Genomic DNA, 21,048 nt, shown 5'->3' with positions numbered 1-21,048 from the left:
ATTTCTCTTATCTCAGATGAAATTTTCTAAATCACACACCGGTATAAGGTAAGAATTTGAAAACCACAGCTTAGGACAAGTTTCCTAGTCAAAATCTGAAAATGACTGGTGGTATTTCGTGATGAAATTACCCTAAAAATTTGCCCTAAATTGGTGACATTGATTCAAAAATTATACATACTATAAAGATAATTTTATAAATTACACGTAGGTAATTAATCATGTAGTTGAATCATAAGTACTAATTTGAGTTTTATGGAGTGACAATTAATTTTTAGTTCCTTCTCCATTGTTATCGAAAAGTGGGAGATTATTTAACAAGACTTGGCAATCGATGTTCAAAGGTGGCGAATAAACGCATACTTAGGTTGCTGTTTTCACCGCCGGCGGAAAAGAGAGTTAAAATAACCCCAGAAAAATTCCGCTGAATATTAATAAGGGTTATTGTGCTTCGATAACAGAGGTCCACGCGAGCCAGCCCGCATCATTCTTCGAAGCGTTCCTTTCGTCTTCGATCTTCGAAGGCAAACTACCTTACCAGTTTCAGACTTTTTTTGCTGTTTTCTTCATACTTAAGTACTCGTTTATTTCTCTGTCGTTTGAAAAACAGCAGCACTGTCTGTTGAGTCATTCATAGTTGTTTTTCTCGACCGGTGAATAAAAAATTTTCCCGAGACCGCAATTTGCTTGTGAAAAAAGGTGCGAAGTTTCAAGCAAGTATTACTTGTCACTGATGTATCCCGTTTCTCTGGTTGCTCGATAGCGGTGATCCGCGGAAAAAATAGTGGCTCGTGCTTCGCCGAAGTTTTTTGAAACTCGCGCGTGACCTGAAAATATACCGACCGTCTCCTACTAATAAGTTTTTAAGAGATAAGGGTGAATTTTACTTCGTGACCCTCGTTACTATCTCTCTTTGTTCGTGCTTAAATTCCTCCTTCTTTGCGGAAATTCTGACTTAACGTCCATTTGAGTATTGCCGAGTCAAGCGATCGGTGTTCGGCCGTTGATCTTTGTGGAAATTCACGGAACAGAAAATCATCTAAGTACTCGTAATTTTTCTCATACTCGGAAATGGTGTATCAACGGGAAATGCTGGTATCAAAGGATTCTCTTCAACCTGTACCTCTGAAAAAAGCGGAGGAGCTTTTGAAAATACTGCGCTCAGACTTACCATATTCATTACAAGTAAGTTTCTCCCTCTTTTTTTCTTCTTTATGCTCATTAGAACGCGAAATTTTTAAACGATGCAAGTTGTGTTTCGACTGCTTTAAGAAAATGAGCTATAACATTCAGTGAATTTGAACATGCCTTTCTCAACTTAAAGTTGTTTTTAGGAATTGGCATATCGATGCTACAAATGGGTTCATATTCGTGAGAGAATTTGAAAATTGTATAAAAACATACATTTTTAGAGGCGGGATGTGTTCGATTTAAGAGTGTTTTCCCAGCAAAGCCTAGAGTGCCTAAACCTACCGAACAATTTTATACTTCGATTTAATAATCAAGCAGTTTTAATGGTCAAGTGAATTCAAAAAATCTGAGCGAAATCGGAAACCTCCCCCCGCTCCAAAAAAACCCGGATACTTAAGGATATAAAAAATAAACATGAACCCACATCTTTACGAAACTTTATAAAATCCGATAAATAGAGGTGTTAATATATGAATTTCCTTATTCAAATGTTTAAAAAAAAATCCAAATTTTTCAAAAAAAATTTCAAAAACTTTGGGGCTATGAAAATTTATTGATTTGATGAAAGGAAATTCCAAGAAGAAAATACTAATTATTTGCCCTTACCAACAAATTACCAATTACCAAATTACCACCAAATTACCATGATTGTGCCAAATTTTCAATTTTCGCCGCACAATAAAAATGAAATTTTTCTACAATCTTGTAGCAAGGTTCTTGTAGGGCAAGTTACGTGGGTGAGACATTTTACGCCTCCAAAATTTCAACTCATCAGGTGACTGTAAGTTGGTCCTAATCCAGAAAATATACACCATGGGCCCATTATCAAAGGCACTTATTTTAAATTCCCCGAGCTTTTTCATTTTTTATTATAATACCCGGTGTGGATATGTTTGCAGGCTTATGGCGCTCTCCAGACTTTTATTGAATGGAGTAAGAAGGGTGGTAGACAAAAGCTCAATATCTACACACCCCACGGTCATTTAGAAGATGGAGCGGTCGTTGGAATATACAAACCGACGGTGAGCGATCATTTTAATAAGTTTCAAAAAGAATACTTGAGGCGCTAAAACTATTAGCACTTTGGAACTGTAATTATTATTTTTTTAATTTAATTATTGGACAGCTTGCATAGAAAAGCTCCCTCAACCCCCCCCCCCCCTAACGAAAAACTTTGAGACTGGGCATCATCATAGGGCTATATCTATACATTAGGAGATTTGATAAAAGACGTATAGATATTCTATACTTTAAAAATAGTAAAATGCTCTGTTGAATGCATCACTGTGCGCCGAAATAGCTCAGTTGGGAGAGCGTTAGACTGAAGATCTAAATGTCCCTGGTTCGATCCCGGGTTTCGGCATATATTTTATTATTCTTCGCTTGAAAATGTGTAGTACCGTTACACAGATTCTCAGTTTATTCTCTACGAATAACTTTTGCATTTATTCTCATTTCATCGAAAAAGTTATCTCTTTTCTTTTCATTTTATTCTAATCTGTAATGACGCATTTACTTTTACAAATAGTGAACTAATTACTACAAATTAGTTTCGTCAGGTCGATGGAGAAAGATAACATTAAAATCGACGGTCAACATGTACTGTACATGTATAACAGCATTTATAGCCGCATACAAAAAATAGAGTGTGCGGAGCATAATACGTGCGTAGAATGGGCGTGTCGGCGACGACTGTTGCGGAAATTGCATATTCATCATTTGAAGGCGATTTTTGGCGTGTCACTAGAAGTTGTAAATCCCTGAATTCCTATGACGTGTGCTCGAGTGCTATTTGGAGCTGACTAATTTGCGAAATTTTTGTCTTGAATTACATTGAGAGGAAGGCTCTTTCTACCCCGTGCACAGTGCAATTATGTCTACTGATAATACATGTTGTTCTCCTGGTTTTAGCAATTGAGTTGATGAAAAGATGAATCTAAAAAAATGTGATCGGGTTGTAAACACTCTTGCTAGTATAGTTGCAGGCCTGATATAATATGTTAAGTGGACAGTAAATCATATGAATGAATCGATAAAATATATGAACTCACTAATTCGTTAGTTAGTATCTGCTCTTTTTTCTGAATGTATGTATTATCACGTTTTACCAGGAATCAACAATACGGCCAAGTTTCTATGTAAGTTTTGTCTTTCGGCGTAAATAACATGTTTGTTTTTTCCACTGTTTTAATTTTGCCTAAACATTCCGCAAGAGTTTTTTCAAAGTTTACTGTTGCTAACAGGCTGCGGAACTTTCTTATGGAAACTTAGTAAAGGGACGGCGATTATCTTAATCCCATAACGAATCAGACGATACATGATAAAGTTATGCAAAGTGTTGCTCTCCATAATGTGCTAAACAAGGATTTTGAAGCCCTTATTTGAAGTCTCTGCTTAGATCATGCACTTTCAATGTATGTGTTTTTGAGTTTTGAGAGTTTAAAAAACTCTAAATTTCTCGAGGTACTCGTAGATTGTAGAATTAGACATCTAAGTCCAAGTTTTGCTTTTTTTTCAGGATACTTATTATTTTCTGTCCGTTTACTGTATCGGGAACGACACGTCAGTCCTGAGAAATGCCTTGTTGACCACCAGCAGGATTAAGTGGGACATGGAAGGGATCCAGGTGACTTTTGAGGGGCTTTCAGAGAAGCTCCTTCCTGTGGCCGAAGAATGCCTTGCTCGCAACAACCTTCAAACCACCCTCAACATGAGATCTGTAAAATTTTGGCTCACTCCCTCGCGTCATGTACTCAATGATTTTCCGTAAGTTCAACCCTGATTCACTTACTAAAATAAATCGTTTTCAACAAAAAGGAACCAGCGTGATTGATTACCGTCTTGTAAAAATATTGCTTCTTCATAATTATCTAATAAATCTCCCAGAATAGCAAATAGTTTTTTCTTCCCACCAAAAAATTGTTAATTTCAAAGAAAAATAATTGTGTAAATTTGAATACTGTGCATACATGTATTAAGTATTTTTAAAAGAAAAGAAGAAGTTGCACAATTTTGAAAACACTGTAATCGCGCTGGTTCCTTTTTGCTAAATGCGATCCAAATAGTTCTAAGTCTGGAGTGTCATAGTGAAGTGTCTTCTAAGTCATATCACTAAATCAGGAGTGACGGTGAAATTGAAAAAATCCGTATCTCGGTTTGTGACGCCAAAAATTTCCTGTCCTAATTATTTTTGTAAATTATGACCAACATTTTTTTATTATTTTTTTATACAAGAATTCAAGCAAAAGTGTTCGTCTATACTTCTTTGATAAAATCAAATGGGAGCGGAGCTTTTGCAGTCTCCCAAACGCAATACGCGTTTTTGCAGTGTCACCAAGTGGATTTGAATAATAGCCCAAGTCCCCTCTTTAAAGTTTTAACTCCTCGCTTTTTTCTGAATTAGACTTGAGAGCAAGCTTTAAGTGCGAGCGACATTACATCGTCACCTTCCGGCCAAAGTATCACAAGCGCCAAGCGACGTTTCAAAATTTCCGTCGCCATTTTATTCCTTTACAGAGAAATTGTTGGTTGAATCTGTCTGGAAATTTCACTGAATTTTAACGGCACCACAAAGAAAATTCGATGAAATTTTCGGCTGTGACAGCTTTGTTGAACAATTTCTCTGTAAAAAAATAAAATGGCCCCGGAAATTTTTAAATGTCGCATGGCGCTTGCGATACTTTGGCCAGAAGGCGACGACATGTAGTAGGTACGTAAAATACTCCTGCCAGTAGGTCATAAGCTTTTTTTGAATTTAAAGCTATAGATATGGTTTTCCTCCTTCTTTCTTTTTTTTTTGGGGGGGGGGGGGGACAGATAAATTTTTTGCCAATTGGATTGCATTTTTCAAAAAGGAACCAAAAGCATTCCAATGTCGCTAAGATTGTGCAACTTTTTTTACTCTGAAAATATAAAATAATCATTTAAACAAGTTTGATCTTTAATCTCAATAAACTATAAATTCAAGATAAAAACTACCTTGTAAATTTAAATTTTCGCACGATTCCAGTAATTTTATTGCAAAAAATGTAAGTTGCACAATCCTAGCAACATTGGAATGCTTTTGGTTCCTTTTTGCAAAATGCAATCCAACTATGCTTTGAACTACTGATTATCCATCATTTCAACGATTTTTAGGGTTCAAGACAGATTTCTAGGGTACTTCATGCACAAGTTCTCATGCAGTAATGTAGTTCTTCATTTAAGTTTTTCTCCGTTATATCCGTGCGTGGCATTATGCAGCTTTCTTATCCGGTGCTGCTGCGCGCGCCGTGCCAAGTCAGCAAATTCGAAGTCAAGTTCATGGACACTCCTGATCATTGGCTTCAGTTTATCACCTTGCCTCGCATAAACGTGAACGATATCTTTGTCACGGGTACGGAGCTTTTTTCGCGAGGTCTTTGACGGATGAAAAACTATTCTCGGGGGAACGAGAAAACGTGCCCACTAATGAGTTAATTTTATCGTAAGGCTGCCTTAAAAAAACGGCATTACGCAACTGAATAATTCAATCCCCTCATGCTTCATTGATGAAACCATGCATGTAAAAAAAATCTTAGCCTTCGAACCCTCCCTCCACTAGTGCACTTAATTGGTTCGTCCAAGCAAGTAACCAAAATTTTAAGTATTTGTAAACATGTATTATAATGAAAACTCACCATGGTATAATATGAAGCACATGAGGCCGAGAATCGGATTTTTTGACTCCACCCCTCCCCCACAATTAGGAAAATTTAGCACCTCTCGTCGATTTTTCATCGGAAACTTTCGAAATTTTGGCGTAGCGTCAATTTCAGCATTCAATGACGTACCTAGTCCTGGACTTCTATCCCCCTTACTATCACGCATCCGTAAAGCAAGCTCATACCAAACAGCGTTTTTTGCACCAAACAGCGCACCTCTTTGATAGTCCAGGCGCCTGAAGTCTACCTGGAATTTTGGGTACACAGCGATTTTTTTGGCTTACAGCATGTTTTTTGGGTCGCTGAATCCGAATCTGAAGTTTCCTACCGCGTACCTGGTGAGCATTTTCCGCTATTTAGAAAAAATGGCCTAAAAAGGCCTTTTTTTGCGGTTTTTTTTATATAGCGGCTACGCATGAGAAAAAGTCCCGGATTTAGTTAATGTTTTGAATAGCTGACAAAATTTGGAAGAAAATGGTACATAAATATGCTAGGTTTGCTCAAAAATTGAGGAACCTCGGATCTCGGAACTTGGGAACGCTTCGGAACTTGGCTGACCGCGGCGAGCCGGATCGCCCGTTGACGGGTGCTCCGCGAAAACGTGAATGGGCGCGATGTTCACGATCTTCCTCAATTTTTAAGCAAACCTAGCATATGGATACACCATTTTCTTCCAAATTATGTCAGCTATTCAAAACATTAACTAAATCCGGGACTTTTTCTCATGCGTAGCCGCTATATCAAAAAAACCGCAAAAAAAGGTCTTTACAGGCTTTTTTTTCAAAATGACGGAAAATGCTCACCAGATACGTGGTATCAAACTTCAGAATCGGATTCAGCAACCCCCCCCCCCCCAAAAAAAGTAAGTCAAAAAAATCGCTGTGTACCCAAAACTCCAGGTAGCCTCATTTTTAGCTACCAGGCGCCTGGACTATGAGAAAAAATTGTGCTTGTGTGTGAGCTTTTTCCCCTCTGTATTGAGATTTCCAGCTATATGCTGATTTTTAAAGCACTTTGGCTAAAAAATTCCAACTTGTTGGAACTTGTTGTTCCTTCCGTTGCGGTGGACGCAAGACCCGTGCGTGCGTGCGTCCACCGCAACCAGTTTGTGTTCTCTAATTTCTGTACGTTTTCAGGTGCCCACCTGAGGTTCACGTTGCTCCCCTCGACCCTGCATTTTCCTCGGAGATCCAGTCGAAGTGGGTGCATACCTTCCGCGGCGCCGCCGGTCACGTGGAGGCCCTCATCGACAACAACTTCGGCCTGGGCGTCTACCTGCGCGACACCAACGAACTCTGCGCCTGGGTGCTCTGCAACCAGTACTCCGGGCTGGGCATCCTCCACACCCGACAGGAGCACCGTCGCAAGGGCTACGCGCAGATCATGTGTCACGCCATGAACGAGCAACTCTTGCGATCTGGACTACTGCCGCAAGCCAATGTGCTCGCATCCAACCCGCCTTCACTCAAGCTTTTCAGGGAACTCAGGTTCGAGGCTTGCCCTGACTTTTTCTACATCGAGGCCAGCGCTCAGCCTCCACCGGGAGACGGGTCCCCGTAAATAGGTCAGGAGAGGCGAAGTTAGGCTTCCGAGCAAGGCAATTAAGGAATGACGTTGCAGCAGCTGTGTCGGTGCATGCGAGCCAAGGACCGATCGCCGATCTCGAAGAAGCGCCCTATTACTCTTGCTTATCATCGCATATGTATAACAATTATGGATATTTTATCCCAAATATTCTCATGGAGATGAAGTTTTCATGAGGTCAAAGGCATGAACAGGCAATCGCGCAGTGGTAACTTCGGCATACACATGGTACATAAGATCGACATACCGCCATTATACGAAATATGACTTACCACAAGATGCCGTCAGTATATATAACTTTTAAGTGCTGTGCGCGCTTTAATGACGTCATGACAAATCTGGAACATCTCAAATTGCATGACTTTAAGCGATGTATGTGTCGCTCATTAGATTTCGAAAAGTTTGAAAACTTATTACTTTGTGAAGCTCTTGAGGCCTTTCTGAGCCTAAATATAAGAAATTTTGTTTTGAGAAATATTCGCAAAGTCTGCGATTATAAGATAAACGGGAGCAAAATTTCATCATATCGTCGCTTGGCTGACATAAGGACGTAACTACACATTGGGATGAGCCCGGAAAAGCATTGAGTTGTATGGAGGACAGGGTTCATTGCAGAGTGCAGTTACGCCCTTATGTCAGCCAAGCGACGATATATTGGTTATCCTCCTACCTGCAGCTTGAAAAAGGATAAAGCGAAATGTTTGGAAGATATTTCAAAGACAAACGTGCGCGGAAAATAGTCAAGATGCAAGAGCTACAATAAGGAAAAATTGATAAGCTTGGAGTAGGGTTAGGTGGAACCTATCCTGAAACTTGGTGCAGTGATATTAACCACCTCCATGCACCTGAGCGTGGACCCAAAATATTTTTCCGTATGCGTTTCCCAAGCAAAATTTTCAACCCAAATTTTCTATGAATGTTCTTCAGACATGCTTGAAAACTGATAGAGGTAATGAAAATCATCTAAAGTTATCGAAGCAGTGTAACTTTTTCGAGAAATAAATACAAATATTTTGAAAAATTTAAATGCGTTCTCTTTTCGAAAAAAAAAATCCTCATTCCTCAGTGGGAATAGATTCCTCGTGGCCGACAAAACGTTTAAATGACCAACTTTAACTAAAGTTAAGTCGAGGTTAAAATCAGTGTCAATGTTTGCGCTATAAAATAGCGCTTTTTAAAAAATGGGAAAGAATAGAAAAAAATTAAATTTTAAATACAAAAAATTAATAAAAAACAGAAGCACCCTGACGAATTCTCAAGAGTGTAACAGGAATAAGAAATAAACTGGGATGCGCTGGCTCATTACATGCCTTATGTAGTATTTTGAATATGCTTTTTAGCGCCTCTCGGCAAATAGTTACGGTTTTAGTATGGTGTTTTGCCTGTTTGTTCATGTCACCAAATCTAAAAGAGATTCATCCCATCTATCAAGCCTATCTTTTAAATAAAGCGGGTTCAATGGTAGGCTCAAAAACCCTAATAAATGATTTTATCAGCAAAAAAACCATTCAAATAATTTAAATGTTTAAAAAAAATTAATTTTAAATTTGCAAAAGCGCCGAAAGTTAGACCAGGCCGAAGCGAAAATTCTCCACTATCTTACAGGGAATTTTGACACCCTCTTTCTCCAAGAAAAATTACCCAACACTGAGGGTTTTAAAAATGCAATTTCAGTGGTCATAAAAAACTTGTTGGTTTGAAACCCTTGATTGAACAAACGTAATAACCCTGCAGGTAGATAAACGTGAGGTCGGCAACGCCGCGATCAGACAAATTAAAGTGCTCACTGGACTGATTTTTCCTCCTTAACGATTTCCTCAGAATTATCTCACCAAAGGTTCCCTATTTTTCGCATTTTCCTCGAACTTGTCAAGAATTGTTCACTGCGGTGTTGCTGGATCTCTGATTTTTCATTAGTATGATGGATAAGCGAAGATGGAACTTACTCAGTTGATATTAAATTGTTGTACGTCATTATGGCAACCTTGATCATCCATTTTCCGAATCGTGATCATTTCGTATCGTCATCTTCGTGCACATGATTGCAGAGGTATGCGCGGTAGCTTCAATTTTTTCAGCGTTCAATCCAGAGCTAGTGGAATACAAAATTAAACTTTCCTGTAAGAATATGAAACCTCGGGGATTACTTTTTGCATCTGATGTTAATAGATACTAATGATTTTAATCTCTAAAAAACTGATGAGTTTAAGGCTGAAATAAGAAGTTTTATACCAAGGCGCGCCGGATTACCGCTCAGGGGCCCGAGGTTATGGTTGTAAAGGGTCGCAAATCTTGAAATTTAAGGGCCTCATGACACCCAAATGTCCAGTCTCAGGGCGTCTCTAAATTCGTCTATTGGGTTCTAAGGACCCCTAGAGGAGCTGGAGCCGAATTTTGTTGGCTCTTTCACTCGGTCATGTAGCATTCATCGATGAGTTCAAACCGCACCACTGGCCAATCAGAATCCTCTTTGTGGAGTTTATGTCTCACAAACTACCCTGCTAAAAATGATGAGTAATTCGTATTCGACTCGCACCACTAGAGTATTCCAGTGATATAGTGATACCAGGAGAAAAATTTACATACAATTTCTTCAATTTTGTTTACATTTTCCAAAAACACTGTTTCTAATAAGGAGTAAGGAGGCATTTCCGTAATTTGTAAATTTAAAAAAAAATCACCATTTGTATATTTTTTGATCCACTAAGATTAGTTCCTGAGATATCGGACATGGCAGATTCAACGCCAGCCCGGATTTCTCGACAAATCTGTTGGACTTGGATCACTCGTAATAGTGGGCCGAAAACAAGTGTGGAGCTTCTACGGACACCATTCGAATGTCCATCTACTCATATTAATAGAAATTCAATCGCTATCAGTAAAGATCCAACAGCGGGCTGATTGCTGAAATGGATGGACAAGGCTACAGACAAAGAAGACAAAAGGGATCAAGGGGACGGGGATTAGAGGACTTCCCCATTTTCTCCCTTAGTCCATAGGAACCACCTGTTTCAACCGATGGGATCGCTCCATATTGCTCATGTCTTCTTTGTCTATAGCTTTGTCTATCAATTTCAAAAATCAGCCCGCCGGTATCCACAGAATCCTGTACCCGTTTCCTTTTCATCATTTTCAGGAGGGTACCAATTCAGATTTTGGTTTTCTGCGGGTATTTGTGTGGTTGGATCGTCTATTTTTACCCAGAGTTTTCCCTCTGGGCGAGGGGAGGAGTGTTCTTGGTCGTGTGGAAACTGGAAAGCCAAAGTCACCTTCACGTGTTCCGATCCCCGGACGCTTCCGCTCCTGCACCAGCACAGTGTTGTTACGGTTGCCAGAAAACTTGAGAAATCCGCCTATACTGTACTGCTGTGCTGAGGGAAAACGCCGCATGAACATCGGAATGTTGCCAAATTGCCTCTTAGAAAATGATTATTTTTGAAGAACGCCATGAATATTTTTCCGTGAAATTTTCGGACACTTTTGATTAAGTTACAAACAATATCCTCTGAAAAATCGGAGGAAAAATAATAACAAATTTTCCCGGAAATTCGTGATTTTTCTGCGGAGATTAGGCAACGCTTGAAGGCTCATACGACGTTCTTCCTTAGCACGGCAGTGTAGCTCAAGGTAACTCCGGTCTAGATCTGGCAATGACTGTGCGACGCATTTCCGTTCCGCAACTGAATTTTTGACGGGTCCGTCTTCACCGGTTTGTGGCGCTAATCTATGTTGCCAAATTATCAGCTAAAATCCGATTTCGAAGAGCGAAACTCGTCGATTCGCCTTCTCCATTCTTCCCTGAAAGATTCGAGATATAATTATGTCGGATTTCATCGTAAACATATCGACGGTACAACTGCAAACATCCGTGTATCGCGTTTGTAGTATTTCAAAATCTTTGCCCCTATTTTATTTTTTAAAAGAGCGACCAAACCCAGACCATGACTTGAAATTTGCACAAAGTATCCTTCACAAAGAGCACTGGTAAAAAAACACATTGGATTTAGAGTCCAGACTCTTAAAAACATCGACAAGAAAAAATACTCTTGATCCAATCAGATTTAAGCCTAAATCAAGAACCAAGCCTCTTAATTCGAGTGGAATCCCTTTTGATTTAAGCTTAAATCTGATTAAAACAAGAGTCCTTTTTCTTGTCAATGTTTTCAAGAGTCTGGACCCTAGATCCAATGTAGTTTTTTTCCTGTGAGAAGAAAAATCACCTAAATTTTTATTGAATAGTTGCGTGATTAAATACCTCTGAGCGGTTGGACTATTTCTTCAAAGCAATTTAAATTTTATTTAAAAATATTTTCATCACCAACGTCTTGTTTTTAAGAAAATTTGTGCTTAAATCACTGATTTTTTGAGACTTTACAAATCTCCTTGCCTTTGGCATAAAAAACCCCAAAAAATGTATTTCCCTTCGCACTAAAATTTTTCGCAGACCTTTGAATCTAATAATAACCCTAAAAATGCATCACGTAATTTGCGACGTTAAAAATTACAAAGCTCTGCAAATGGATGACTATATGGATTGCATTTTGCAAAAAGGAACCAGGAGCATTGCAATGTTTCAAATTGTGCAACTTTACCCACTGCAATATATCGATTTACATCCTGAAAAAATATGAAATTTGCATGGTATAATTTTTGTCCTAAATTTACAGTTTTTAGCGAGTTAAATAGAAACTTTTTAGAGATAATCTGGTATACCTTCCAAGACAAAAGGAGCTGCACAATCTTAGCAATATTGTAACTCTCCTGGTTCTCTTTTGCAAAATGCAATCCATATAGTCTATCAGAGCCTCTGTTTTTCGAACTTTCATGTTTTTACTTTCCTTTTTGAAGTATACTCCGTGAATTTTCAAGAATTTTCGTATTCTTCAGAAAATCAATTATACGTGGAAATCTCAAGCCCAAGTGATCGAGATATCATTACTCGCGTTTAGTCATTCCAATACTTCCAGATCCTATTTCAAGGGCCCATTAACCTTCTTCCTCGGAGTAAGATAGGCACTTACAAAAATGATGCGCCTCTTCACAACCTCGGAAGCCCTCCCTTCTTGCACGCGCACGCCTCAAAATTCGACGTATCTATGCTAAAAGGAACTATGTTGCACGTAAAACGTATGCACATAGTTCCTTTTAGCATAAACACGTCCAATTCGCCCGCCGCGACGCGACGCTCAACTCGAGAGGCTGAGAAGAAGGAAATCGTGAGAAGGTAAGTGGACGCTCCTGACCTCCACCCGGCCGGCGATAATCTGATTGTAATTGAATCATAATTCGATTTTCATGAACCGCCACGCAATAAATATAATTGCCGCGCTCACCTACTGTTTTCGAGAACCAGTAATTTCAGACACCGTGATCCAGTTACTCAGTTTTGCAGTCGTAACAGAGTTGCTAAATGTCCCGGAATGCATCAAATTCATGTGTCACAATTAATGGATAATTTCTACATTATAAGGCGACAATTTGTAACATTCCACATGTTTTGAGCTTTGATGTGACCAATTTTATTTAAAAAGCCGCTGCTTTACACTGAATTATATGAACTCATTCATGGGTTTGTTCATGACTTAGCAACGTTGAGCAGTTCCATAGCCTGACCGCACTCATGGCTGCCCCTGTGTATTGGTAATTGCGTCTTGTTTGGGAGGGAAGTTCAATATGGATCCGAAAATTTCCCGGGAACAATGCGATGGCCAGCCCAGTCCAAGTATTACAAGGGTAGGTAATTATTATGAAAGTTTTGCGATTGATATTATCAGTGTCTGTTTTCTTGTTAGAATTTCAAAATTGATTGTCATTTGCGTCCACGGCCGACGGTTAGAAACTAATGGAGGGGCTTTATTTCTGGGGAAAAATATAGGTCAACTGGTTTCAAAACATCAGAAAACATGTAATCTCATCAATAATTCAAGCAAATTAGGGTAAAGACACGCTGCGTCCTAATAATTTATCAAAATTATTGTTAGAATTGACGTTATAGCTGGTAAGGAAACTAGGCGATTAAAACGGATATGCATTTCCCGCACAAAATCTGGGATTTTGACATTTCCACAGGAAGGTCGTAATAATTGACGTTTCCGCACAAAATATTTCCCGCACAAGTCACATGAAGATGAAGACACACAAGTTTTTTTTGCCATCAAATGATGAAAAAACTTACGCTGTTATCTTTTACAAATGTAGCAATCCCCGATAAACGATCAATTGGTAAGGTGTGTCCCTCTAATTCTTCTAAATTTTTTTTGTATGTGAAATAAGAGAAACACGATTCAATTATTTGCGCAATGTTGCCAAATCGAGCCAAAAAGAAAGTTTTGCTGGCTGATTTTGTGCGGAAATGTCGATCCAGGTTTTGCATGGTAATGTCGAACTCGGAAATTTTGTGCGAAAACGTCAACCCACCATTGAAACCATCCGCTCCCAGAAAAAACACTAATCACCTCACTTTTAAATTGTAAACTCAACAATTTGATTCGTATCTCAACGTAGGTATTCGTCGACTGTTCAGTCACAGGACGAAGTTCAAAGTTGTTGCGGGTCACTGCCCAGATGAGCCAATGAATCGAGAAGGGAAACCGCCACTGCATAATCGATTACACGTTTGATTCCGGAGATGGTGATATCCGATCAAAGCATTCCGGCAACCGATGGAAAGTAATATCGCAGCGGGAGATGAAGATGAGTAACCACAGGACAAGGCCGCGAACTGCACTTCAGATGCTTCCAGTCTATCAAAAATATTCGAGATGAAAATGAAAGTCCGCCATTTTCCATGACTTTCTAAATCGTCACCTTCCGGCCAAAGAATCACAAGCCATGCGAAATTTAAACATTTCCGCCGCCATTCTATTTTCTTTATAGAGAAATTTTTGGTTGAATCTGTTTAAAAATTTCACTGAATTTTATTGGCAGCACAAAGAAAATCCAGTGAAATTTTCGTGCAGCATTGTTGAAAAATTTCTCTGTAAAAAATAAAATGGCGACCGAAATGTTTAAACTTCGTATGGCGCTTGTGATACTTTGGCCGGAAAGTGACGAAATATTCCATGATATTACCTCGTCGGTAAAGGATCAAAAATGAAAAAGTTGACAAAAACTACTGAGAATGTTTTGAAATATTGATCATCGCATTGTTAAGAAATTTTGCTATGATGAAGAAAATTGCATTTGCTGTAGAAAAACACTTTAATAAAAAATGTATTTTTTGAAAATGTGAAAACTCAAAAAATTCCTCTGAGTATTTATAGGCTTTAATCAATTACGGCGAATGCCTTCGAAGAGAAAGTCAAAAATTATGGTCGGAAAATATGAGCTGAACTGAACAGTTGTCAAACTTAGCGGTAAGTGCAACATGTATGCACATGAGCGGAACTGAAAGGGGAGGCGGGGGGGGGGGGGCAAGGCACTCCCAGAAGTACAGTCCCCCCCCCCCCCAAGAATTTTGAGAGATCATGCTAATTAAACAAGAGGCATACCGTTCATCTTTGAAATAGAAATTCGATCACTTTTTGATGGGAACAGCTTTAAATTACCCTCGGGATGACCCTATTTTTTAAAATTTTATGAGGAGGCCCTGTAGCTCTCCTTTGAAACTGAGGGAAACCCATAGATCTTCCCTGGTGGTTGTCTGTAAATGTCCCTCCAGAACTTCCTTGATGAGGTACCTTTCTACCTCCCCTCTAACAGTTCCTACTTTTGCTCATACGAGTATGCATGAACTGGATTCTCTCTTAAGCTCTCTCGTAAGCTCATGAATTCAAAAGATGTTTTTGATCAACGGACCAACTTATTCTCCTCCATTAAAATGTGTTATTTTTTGCTAAATATTATAAAATAGGGAATACGATTCCTGACCGCTTCGCGGTCTAATCCCCCAAAGCGATTCACACACTGGAAAAAAAACCGCATTGGATCTAGAGCCCAGACTCTTAAAAACATCGACAAGAAAAAGTACTCTTGATTCAATCAGAATCCAGCTTAAATCAAGAACCAAGCCTCTTAACTTGAGCGGATCTCCTTTTGATTTAAGCTTAAATCTGATTGAATCAAGAGTCCTTTCTCTTGTCAATGTTTTCAAGAGTCTGGACTCTATATCCAATGTGTTTTTTTATTTCCAGTGCACGCGTTTCTCTTATGATTTAATATTGAAAAATATAATAAGTTCTCTAGAAATTGATCCAGCGCTCAAAGATGCAATGAAAATATGGGCCAATATCCCCGCGCACGGAGGATGCTCCGTTGAATGACACGGTGCATCCGCTGATCTAACCGTGGCGTCTCGTCGGTGGCGTCGCGACGCCCGGCCCGGTGACCCGCCCAGGTCGTGGAAACCGTGGACCTTGCCTCGATTTTCACCCGACTTCCGGCGCAGCATCAGCCTTCGCGGAAACCGGGAAATTCGGAGTAACTTGATCTAATATTTTCCGAGCCACTGAAACTCGATCGCGGTATATAACGCCGCCCCCGCTGCGCCTCCGTTAATTGATTTATTGTGCTTGACGGGATGAGTCCACGGATTCATTGATTGGATACTTGTGCTATACTCTGTTTTCTTCCAGCTCGATTCTGTATCAGTGTCTACAATCTCTTCCATGGTGCGTGCTCCTTCAAATTTGAATTGTGAATTTTTGGTGCCTTACTTTTCAAAAGTCACTATCAAAACCGGTTTCCCCCTTTTTTTCTTCTCCTTTTAAAGGAAACGTATACTTTCCTCCGGATCAAGTGATAGTAATCTAGACCTGATTGTTGCATGAAATGGATATTCTTAATTAACTGTGGATGGGACTCAATTTTTTGGAATTCAGAAACAACGATTTGCCGTCCAGCTACCACTCGAGTTGAGGTCCAATCGCAATAAATTAAAATGTACATTTCATCCAATATTCTGGTTGTTTTTCTTGTTTTGTTCAGCCAAAACTAGCCACAATGCTTACCTTTTCTCGTGGTTTTTTGTGACTGTACATATTTGAATATGGATCTTATTCCTCCAGTGAAAAATTGTAAGGAAAGTTGTTCGATCGAGCGAAATCGGTGCAATTTGTTTTTTGATAAGAACACACACTTAGTCACGTGTCCTAGATTTAAGTTTATCTCTATCACCAAAGAGTGATCGGCCGCAGCATACTGAATGGCCCGGGTTAAACATTTCCCCACGCCCCCTGTATAGAGAGCTTTATGGTTGGGAGTAGGGGATAAAACCAATGGAAGGAAATCGGGAAAATCCTGAGAAATGTATTTCTCTGAAACGAATTTCAATATCACTGAAAACTCTTACTAAAAAGCTTGGTTTACCATCACTATCAAGTTCAGGGAAGCTGACTGCAGGTCACAGTGAGGTCCTCATAATTGGTAATAATGCAACTATTGCAATAGTTTTCGCCAAGACCACTATCCCCTGTCAGTATACTTAGCTCAAGTATTTTGGCCATTGTTATCGATTTATTCGGCTCAGCGTTTGGGATTCATTTTTACGCATATTTGGTGCTAGGGTAAAACTATCGAAAAATTGACCGGAAAAATTCTGATAGAATTTGATCTCGTGAGTGCCAAATAGTAATGTTGCTTATGGAGATCTCATTCCTACAGTGTGCATGAGAAAGTCTTCACAAAGCGACATCCAGTGCTGCTGAAGCTTTCACACGTTCGATACCGAACTTCATTTTTGCGTGTATTGGCTGGGGTAGTGAAACAATTCTAAGGACCTCCAAAAAATGATCTTAAACCAGTTTAATAATTAATATCTAATTGATTAATTAATTAAGTTTAATAATTCAAAAGCTCTGCTTTTCGATCACTCATTGTTTTGTGGTGTTCTTATTACGTGCATAATTCTGGTAAGATGGTTCGGCGTTCACTTAAAAGCAAGTTATACCTATATGAATGTTCAGGATTTTATTTTAGTATGCATACATAGCATATTAAGTAAAGAGGACGCAATATCCTGGTTTCAAAATCATAAATTTCATTTGTTACAGATGAAGTCTCTGGTGCGAGTATGTTGTTTTGCGTCGATATTGCTGGTCGTCTCTTCAAATGAACAAGGCTACAGTCATACCAAAGTTTGTAAGTTTCAATTTTGTTGTTTTCAACACTGATCTTCACAATTTCTTTGGACGTTCATCAAATGTCAACCTATTGAAACTTAGTCTAACATCCATTCTATCTTGCCAAGATGCAAGAAAGAATTCTGGTTTCTCTCTTGTTATTGCGATTATTAGAAGGTGTTGTTCAGCTTTGAATTTGCTGATTGCAAATCTGTACATTTTCCTCCTTTTAACAATCACACTAAAATTTTTACGTAGAATTCTTGAAAAATACCAAGCAATAAGTACAATTAAGGGGGTTGGAGGACAAGGCGCACAAGTGCAGTTTTTTGTTATTTCGCGAGATATGTGTATACATGATGTGTCAAAATCACACGGATCCCTACGGCGGAAAGAAAGTTCAAACTTACCTTTTGATGCTGAAAAATTGGAATTTTGGAGCGATTTTTTCCCAGAATGTGCATTAACACTAGTTTTACTTAAAATCATTACCATCTCAATTTTTTTTAAAAACTGCACTTATGCGCCTTGTCCTTCAAGCCCCTGAATTAATACTTTCAATTGCACTCAATGAAGTCTCTTTGTTCCTGTTGTGTCGTGCTTATCTGTCCATCAGCATAGATAAATTTATGTATTCTTATAGGCTACATAAATTCGGCTCAGAATGATAATTTTCATATTTTTTCAAAATTAATCCGCGTATCGATCTTTCCCTCCCACTCATCCTTCTCTTCCCTCCCACTAATCCTTCTCCCGACATTTTATGCGATTGTCAGTAAATCTCTCACAGATACCGAATTTGATCGCTTTTGTGGGCTACATGCAAATCACTAGTTTTTGGAGTCATACTTTATAAAGTTTCATAATTCGCCACTTTACCTGTTTTCCACCAGTTTTCAAATGTTTCACTTGCCTTATTTGCTTGATTAGACCATTTTTTCTTCGTTTCAGACAACAAAGAGGACGGTTACGCTCATGAGTCAAAAGAAGTACACGGGCCTCACGGCTACGCCTACACGTCCAGCTACAGCCACCCTCACCACTCGGCCAGCCTCCTTTCTCCGTTGGGCTACTCCTCTCACATCAGCCCATCGCTGGGTTACACCTCCTACATTAGCCCATCTCTGGGCTACTCCTCCTACATCAGCCCCTCGCTGAGCTACGGGGCCCCTTACATAAGCCCATCATTAGGCTACTACTCTGGTTCTCCGGCCACTAGTTACTCGAACTATAATAACTACGGATACGGCTCACCGTATTGGGGATCGTCTTACGGCTACTCTAAGGGTCATGCGACAAGTTACGTGAAAAACTACAGCTACGGAAAGCACGGAGGTTACGGATATTCGCTGGGTCTAGTGCACTCTGGACTACCCTACGCCGTAGGCTCTTACGGACTCGGCGTGTATGGACTGGGTTACGGATATGACCCTGAATTAGACCCAGATCTAGATGAGGATTTGGATGATTTGGATTCGTACATTGAGCTTCCGTTGGAGTTTTTGAACTATAAGCTGGTCCCGGAGCTTAACTTTTTGCTCAGGAAGTAAGCGTGACGTAGTGAAAATTGTGAGCTTGAAAATCAAACATGTTTTGTTCACACGGAAAAAAGTAACAAGGTGGCTTTCAATATGTGCCTGACTGATTTTTGCAGTTACCAGGAACTTTTTTGTATTAGCTTCCCTCCTCTGTTACAACTAATTAAGTTGGGATGTAACATATTAAAAATATAGTTAAATCAACTTTATGCCCTGGTTACCGACAAAATCAGCCAGCTGTAATTCATATTTTCTCATTTTTTTTCGAGGAAATATGAAAAAATCGGCAAAGAAGAAAAACCCGTGAGTGATATTGCATTAAAGAGTAATCCAACGATAAAATGATATTAAAACAACTTGCGTGCTGTAAATCCCGTGTTAATGTTCCTAGGTGCGCGCAAGTATTCCATTTTGCGTCGCAAGTCAGTATGTAGGATAATAAATTTTTCCTTTTTTAGATGTACAGGAAATTCCGACGATTTTACGATATCAAAATGGAACACTCACCAGCTATCGTGTCATAAACCTGTAACAGTTTTCTAGTGCTGTGCATACGCTTTCGCTTGTAAATAAGCGCGCACTACGATTAAAATGTTTTGTCTAGTGCATACATCATAGGGTTTTAGTGTTTACAGCATCTGAAGTTCAGTACACACCCGATGCTACCTCAAAAAGCATCTTTTTCGTCTTTTCCCCCCTTTTATGTCCTCATTTAAATATTATTATTTCACGAATTAAATTTTTACTGGCTGACATTCTCGTCTCTCCTCTAATTTTAACCGGGGTAAATTGCAGTGCCCAAAGAGTTCATTTTATTCAAAAACTTGGCTGATTGGAGGAGAGATCAAAAGTTCTGTCTGATAATAATTACGTAGGAGCAAGCGATATGTGGACACTCTTTTTCAATTAAATTATACAGTAAATCGCAAAAAAACAATCAGCATAAGGCTTATTATATAGATTTTATGCTCTGATATTTAACCTTTCATTTAGATTATCAATTTTTTTCGTGGAAAACTACGCTTAGAGCAATAAGAGGAATTGAAAAGAAGTCATATCATCACAGCATGCACTGTGATGATAGTACTGTGTAATAGTTTCTCTATCCTCTCAGCAATTTTTTTGTTTTATTCTCATTTTCTTGTAGATAATTCTTATCATATTCTTAAATGAGGATTTATGTAAGGCACTGTGGAAAGTGCTTCCTTCTAAGTTTTCATTTACATAGATTGCTAGAAAAATTTACCTGGTTAAGAAAAACAACTGCTTTTGTGTAATAAATACTTTTAATATAAAAACCATGTCTTTCTTTCATTTTTCACACAAAAATAGAAAAATATACACGTGTCTCAACATACATTTACAAGATCAACTCGTCAGTTTTGAACGTTATAGACCGAGAACTATGAAGTAATAAATAGTTTCATAAAAAAAATAATTAAAGAGAATCAATCAGCGATTGTAATTATATACACTTCGAATACAAAAATTTAAATGTAGAAAAGGATAGTGAGTATTATATCACCTTGAAAACCGTCTAAAGTTGGAGTGAAGTTGACTAAAATGTTTTTAAAGTTCTATCGTTATTTTACAAATGTCTATCTCTCTTTAAAATTTTTTTATGAATTTGTAACAGTAAAACGTTAAGAATATATTTCACGGTGGTCTTTTGGCCAAATAAATACTTCGAAAAGTTTTCATAAAATCTATAGTCGCGGGGAAAAACTGCAGGGTATGAATTGAGTAACTTCACTCCCTCTTTAAATTGTTTCTATCTTTTTTCTATAAGTCTACCTATTAATTTGAAATCACAGTAAAATATTATTTTCATCGCTTTAAAATGCACTAGTTTCTAACGAGTAGCGCATCTATTATTAAAACCACCACCACTGAGCTTCTCATGAGCCTAAGAGTTTGAGAAGGTGGTTTGCACTTGAGCGGAAGGTGTACCTTCTGGGAGTTTTCCTTTTCATATAAAAATTTGGTTTTTATACA

The 21,048-nt window shown here is 38.7% G+C and overlaps 2 protein-coding genes and 1 non-coding gene across 4 annotated transcripts; all 3 read left to right on the top strand.

Annotated features, from left to right (window-relative positions):
- The first annotated feature begins 474 nt into the window (after window positions 1-474).
- On the top strand, window positions 475-8,484 carry LOC109043477 (uncharacterized). The gene is made up of 4 exons (XM_019060682.2): window positions 475-1,185; window positions 2,091-2,213; window positions 3,710-3,957; window positions 7,010-8,484. The coding sequence occupies exons 1-4, from the start codon at window positions 1,072-1,074 to the stop codon at window positions 7,431-7,433; spliced, it is 909 nt and encodes a 302-aa protein (XP_018916227.2). The 5' UTR covers window positions 475-1,071; the 3' UTR covers window positions 7,434-8,484.
- On the top strand, window positions 2,482-2,554 carry TRNAF-GAA (transfer RNA phenylalanine (anticodon GAA)). Its single transcript has one exon. It is a non-coding gene; the product is annotated as a tRNA-Phe (tRNA).
- A 6,935-nt stretch (window positions 8,485-15,419) lies between the features above and the next one.
- On the top strand, window positions 15,420-20,491 carry LOC109043497 (uncharacterized). Of its 2 annotated transcripts, none has more exons than XM_019060704.2 (3): window positions 15,420-16,066; window positions 17,447-17,534; window positions 18,467-20,491. In XM_019060704.2, exons 1-3 carry the CDS (start codon window positions 16,064-16,066, stop codon window positions 19,063-19,065), a joined length of 690 nt encoding a protein of 229 aa, XP_018916249.2. In that variant the 5' UTR covers window positions 15,420-16,063; the 3' UTR covers window positions 19,066-20,491. The 2 variants fall into 2 exon arrangements, with proteins under 2 accessions (XP_018916249.2, XP_072154371.1); XM_072298270.1 differs by lacking the exon at window positions 15,420-16,066 and adding an exon at window positions 17,079-17,305.
- The last annotated feature ends 557 nt before the right edge of the window (window positions 20,492-21,048 follow it).

Source organism: Bemisia tabaci, chromosome 3, assembly GCF_918797505.1.
Source record: "Bemisia tabaci chromosome 3, PGI_BMITA_v3".
In the NCBI taxonomy this organism is placed as follows: Eukaryota; Metazoa; Arthropoda; class Insecta; order Hemiptera; family Aleyrodidae; genus Bemisia; species Bemisia tabaci.
This window is presented reverse-complemented; position numbering and strand designations above follow the sequence as displayed.

Coding starts and splice junctions, on each gene's coding strand:
- LOC109043477 (XM_019060682.2), top strand. CDS start 1,072: ATGGTGTATCAACGGGAAATGCTGGTATCAAAGGATTCTCTTCAACCT. Junction 1,186..2,090: donor ACTTACCATATTCATTACAA/GTAAGTTTCTCC, acceptor ATATGTTTGCAG/GCTTATGGCGCTCTCCAGAC. Junction 3,958..7,009: donor CATGTACTCAATGATTTTCC/GTAAGTTCAACC, acceptor GTACGTTTTCAG/GTGCCCACCTGAGGTTCACG.
- LOC109043497 (XM_019060704.2), top strand. Junction 17,535..18,466: donor CTACAGTCATACCAAAGTTT/GTAAGTTTCAAT, acceptor TCTTCGTTTCAG/ACAACAAAGAGGACGGTTAC.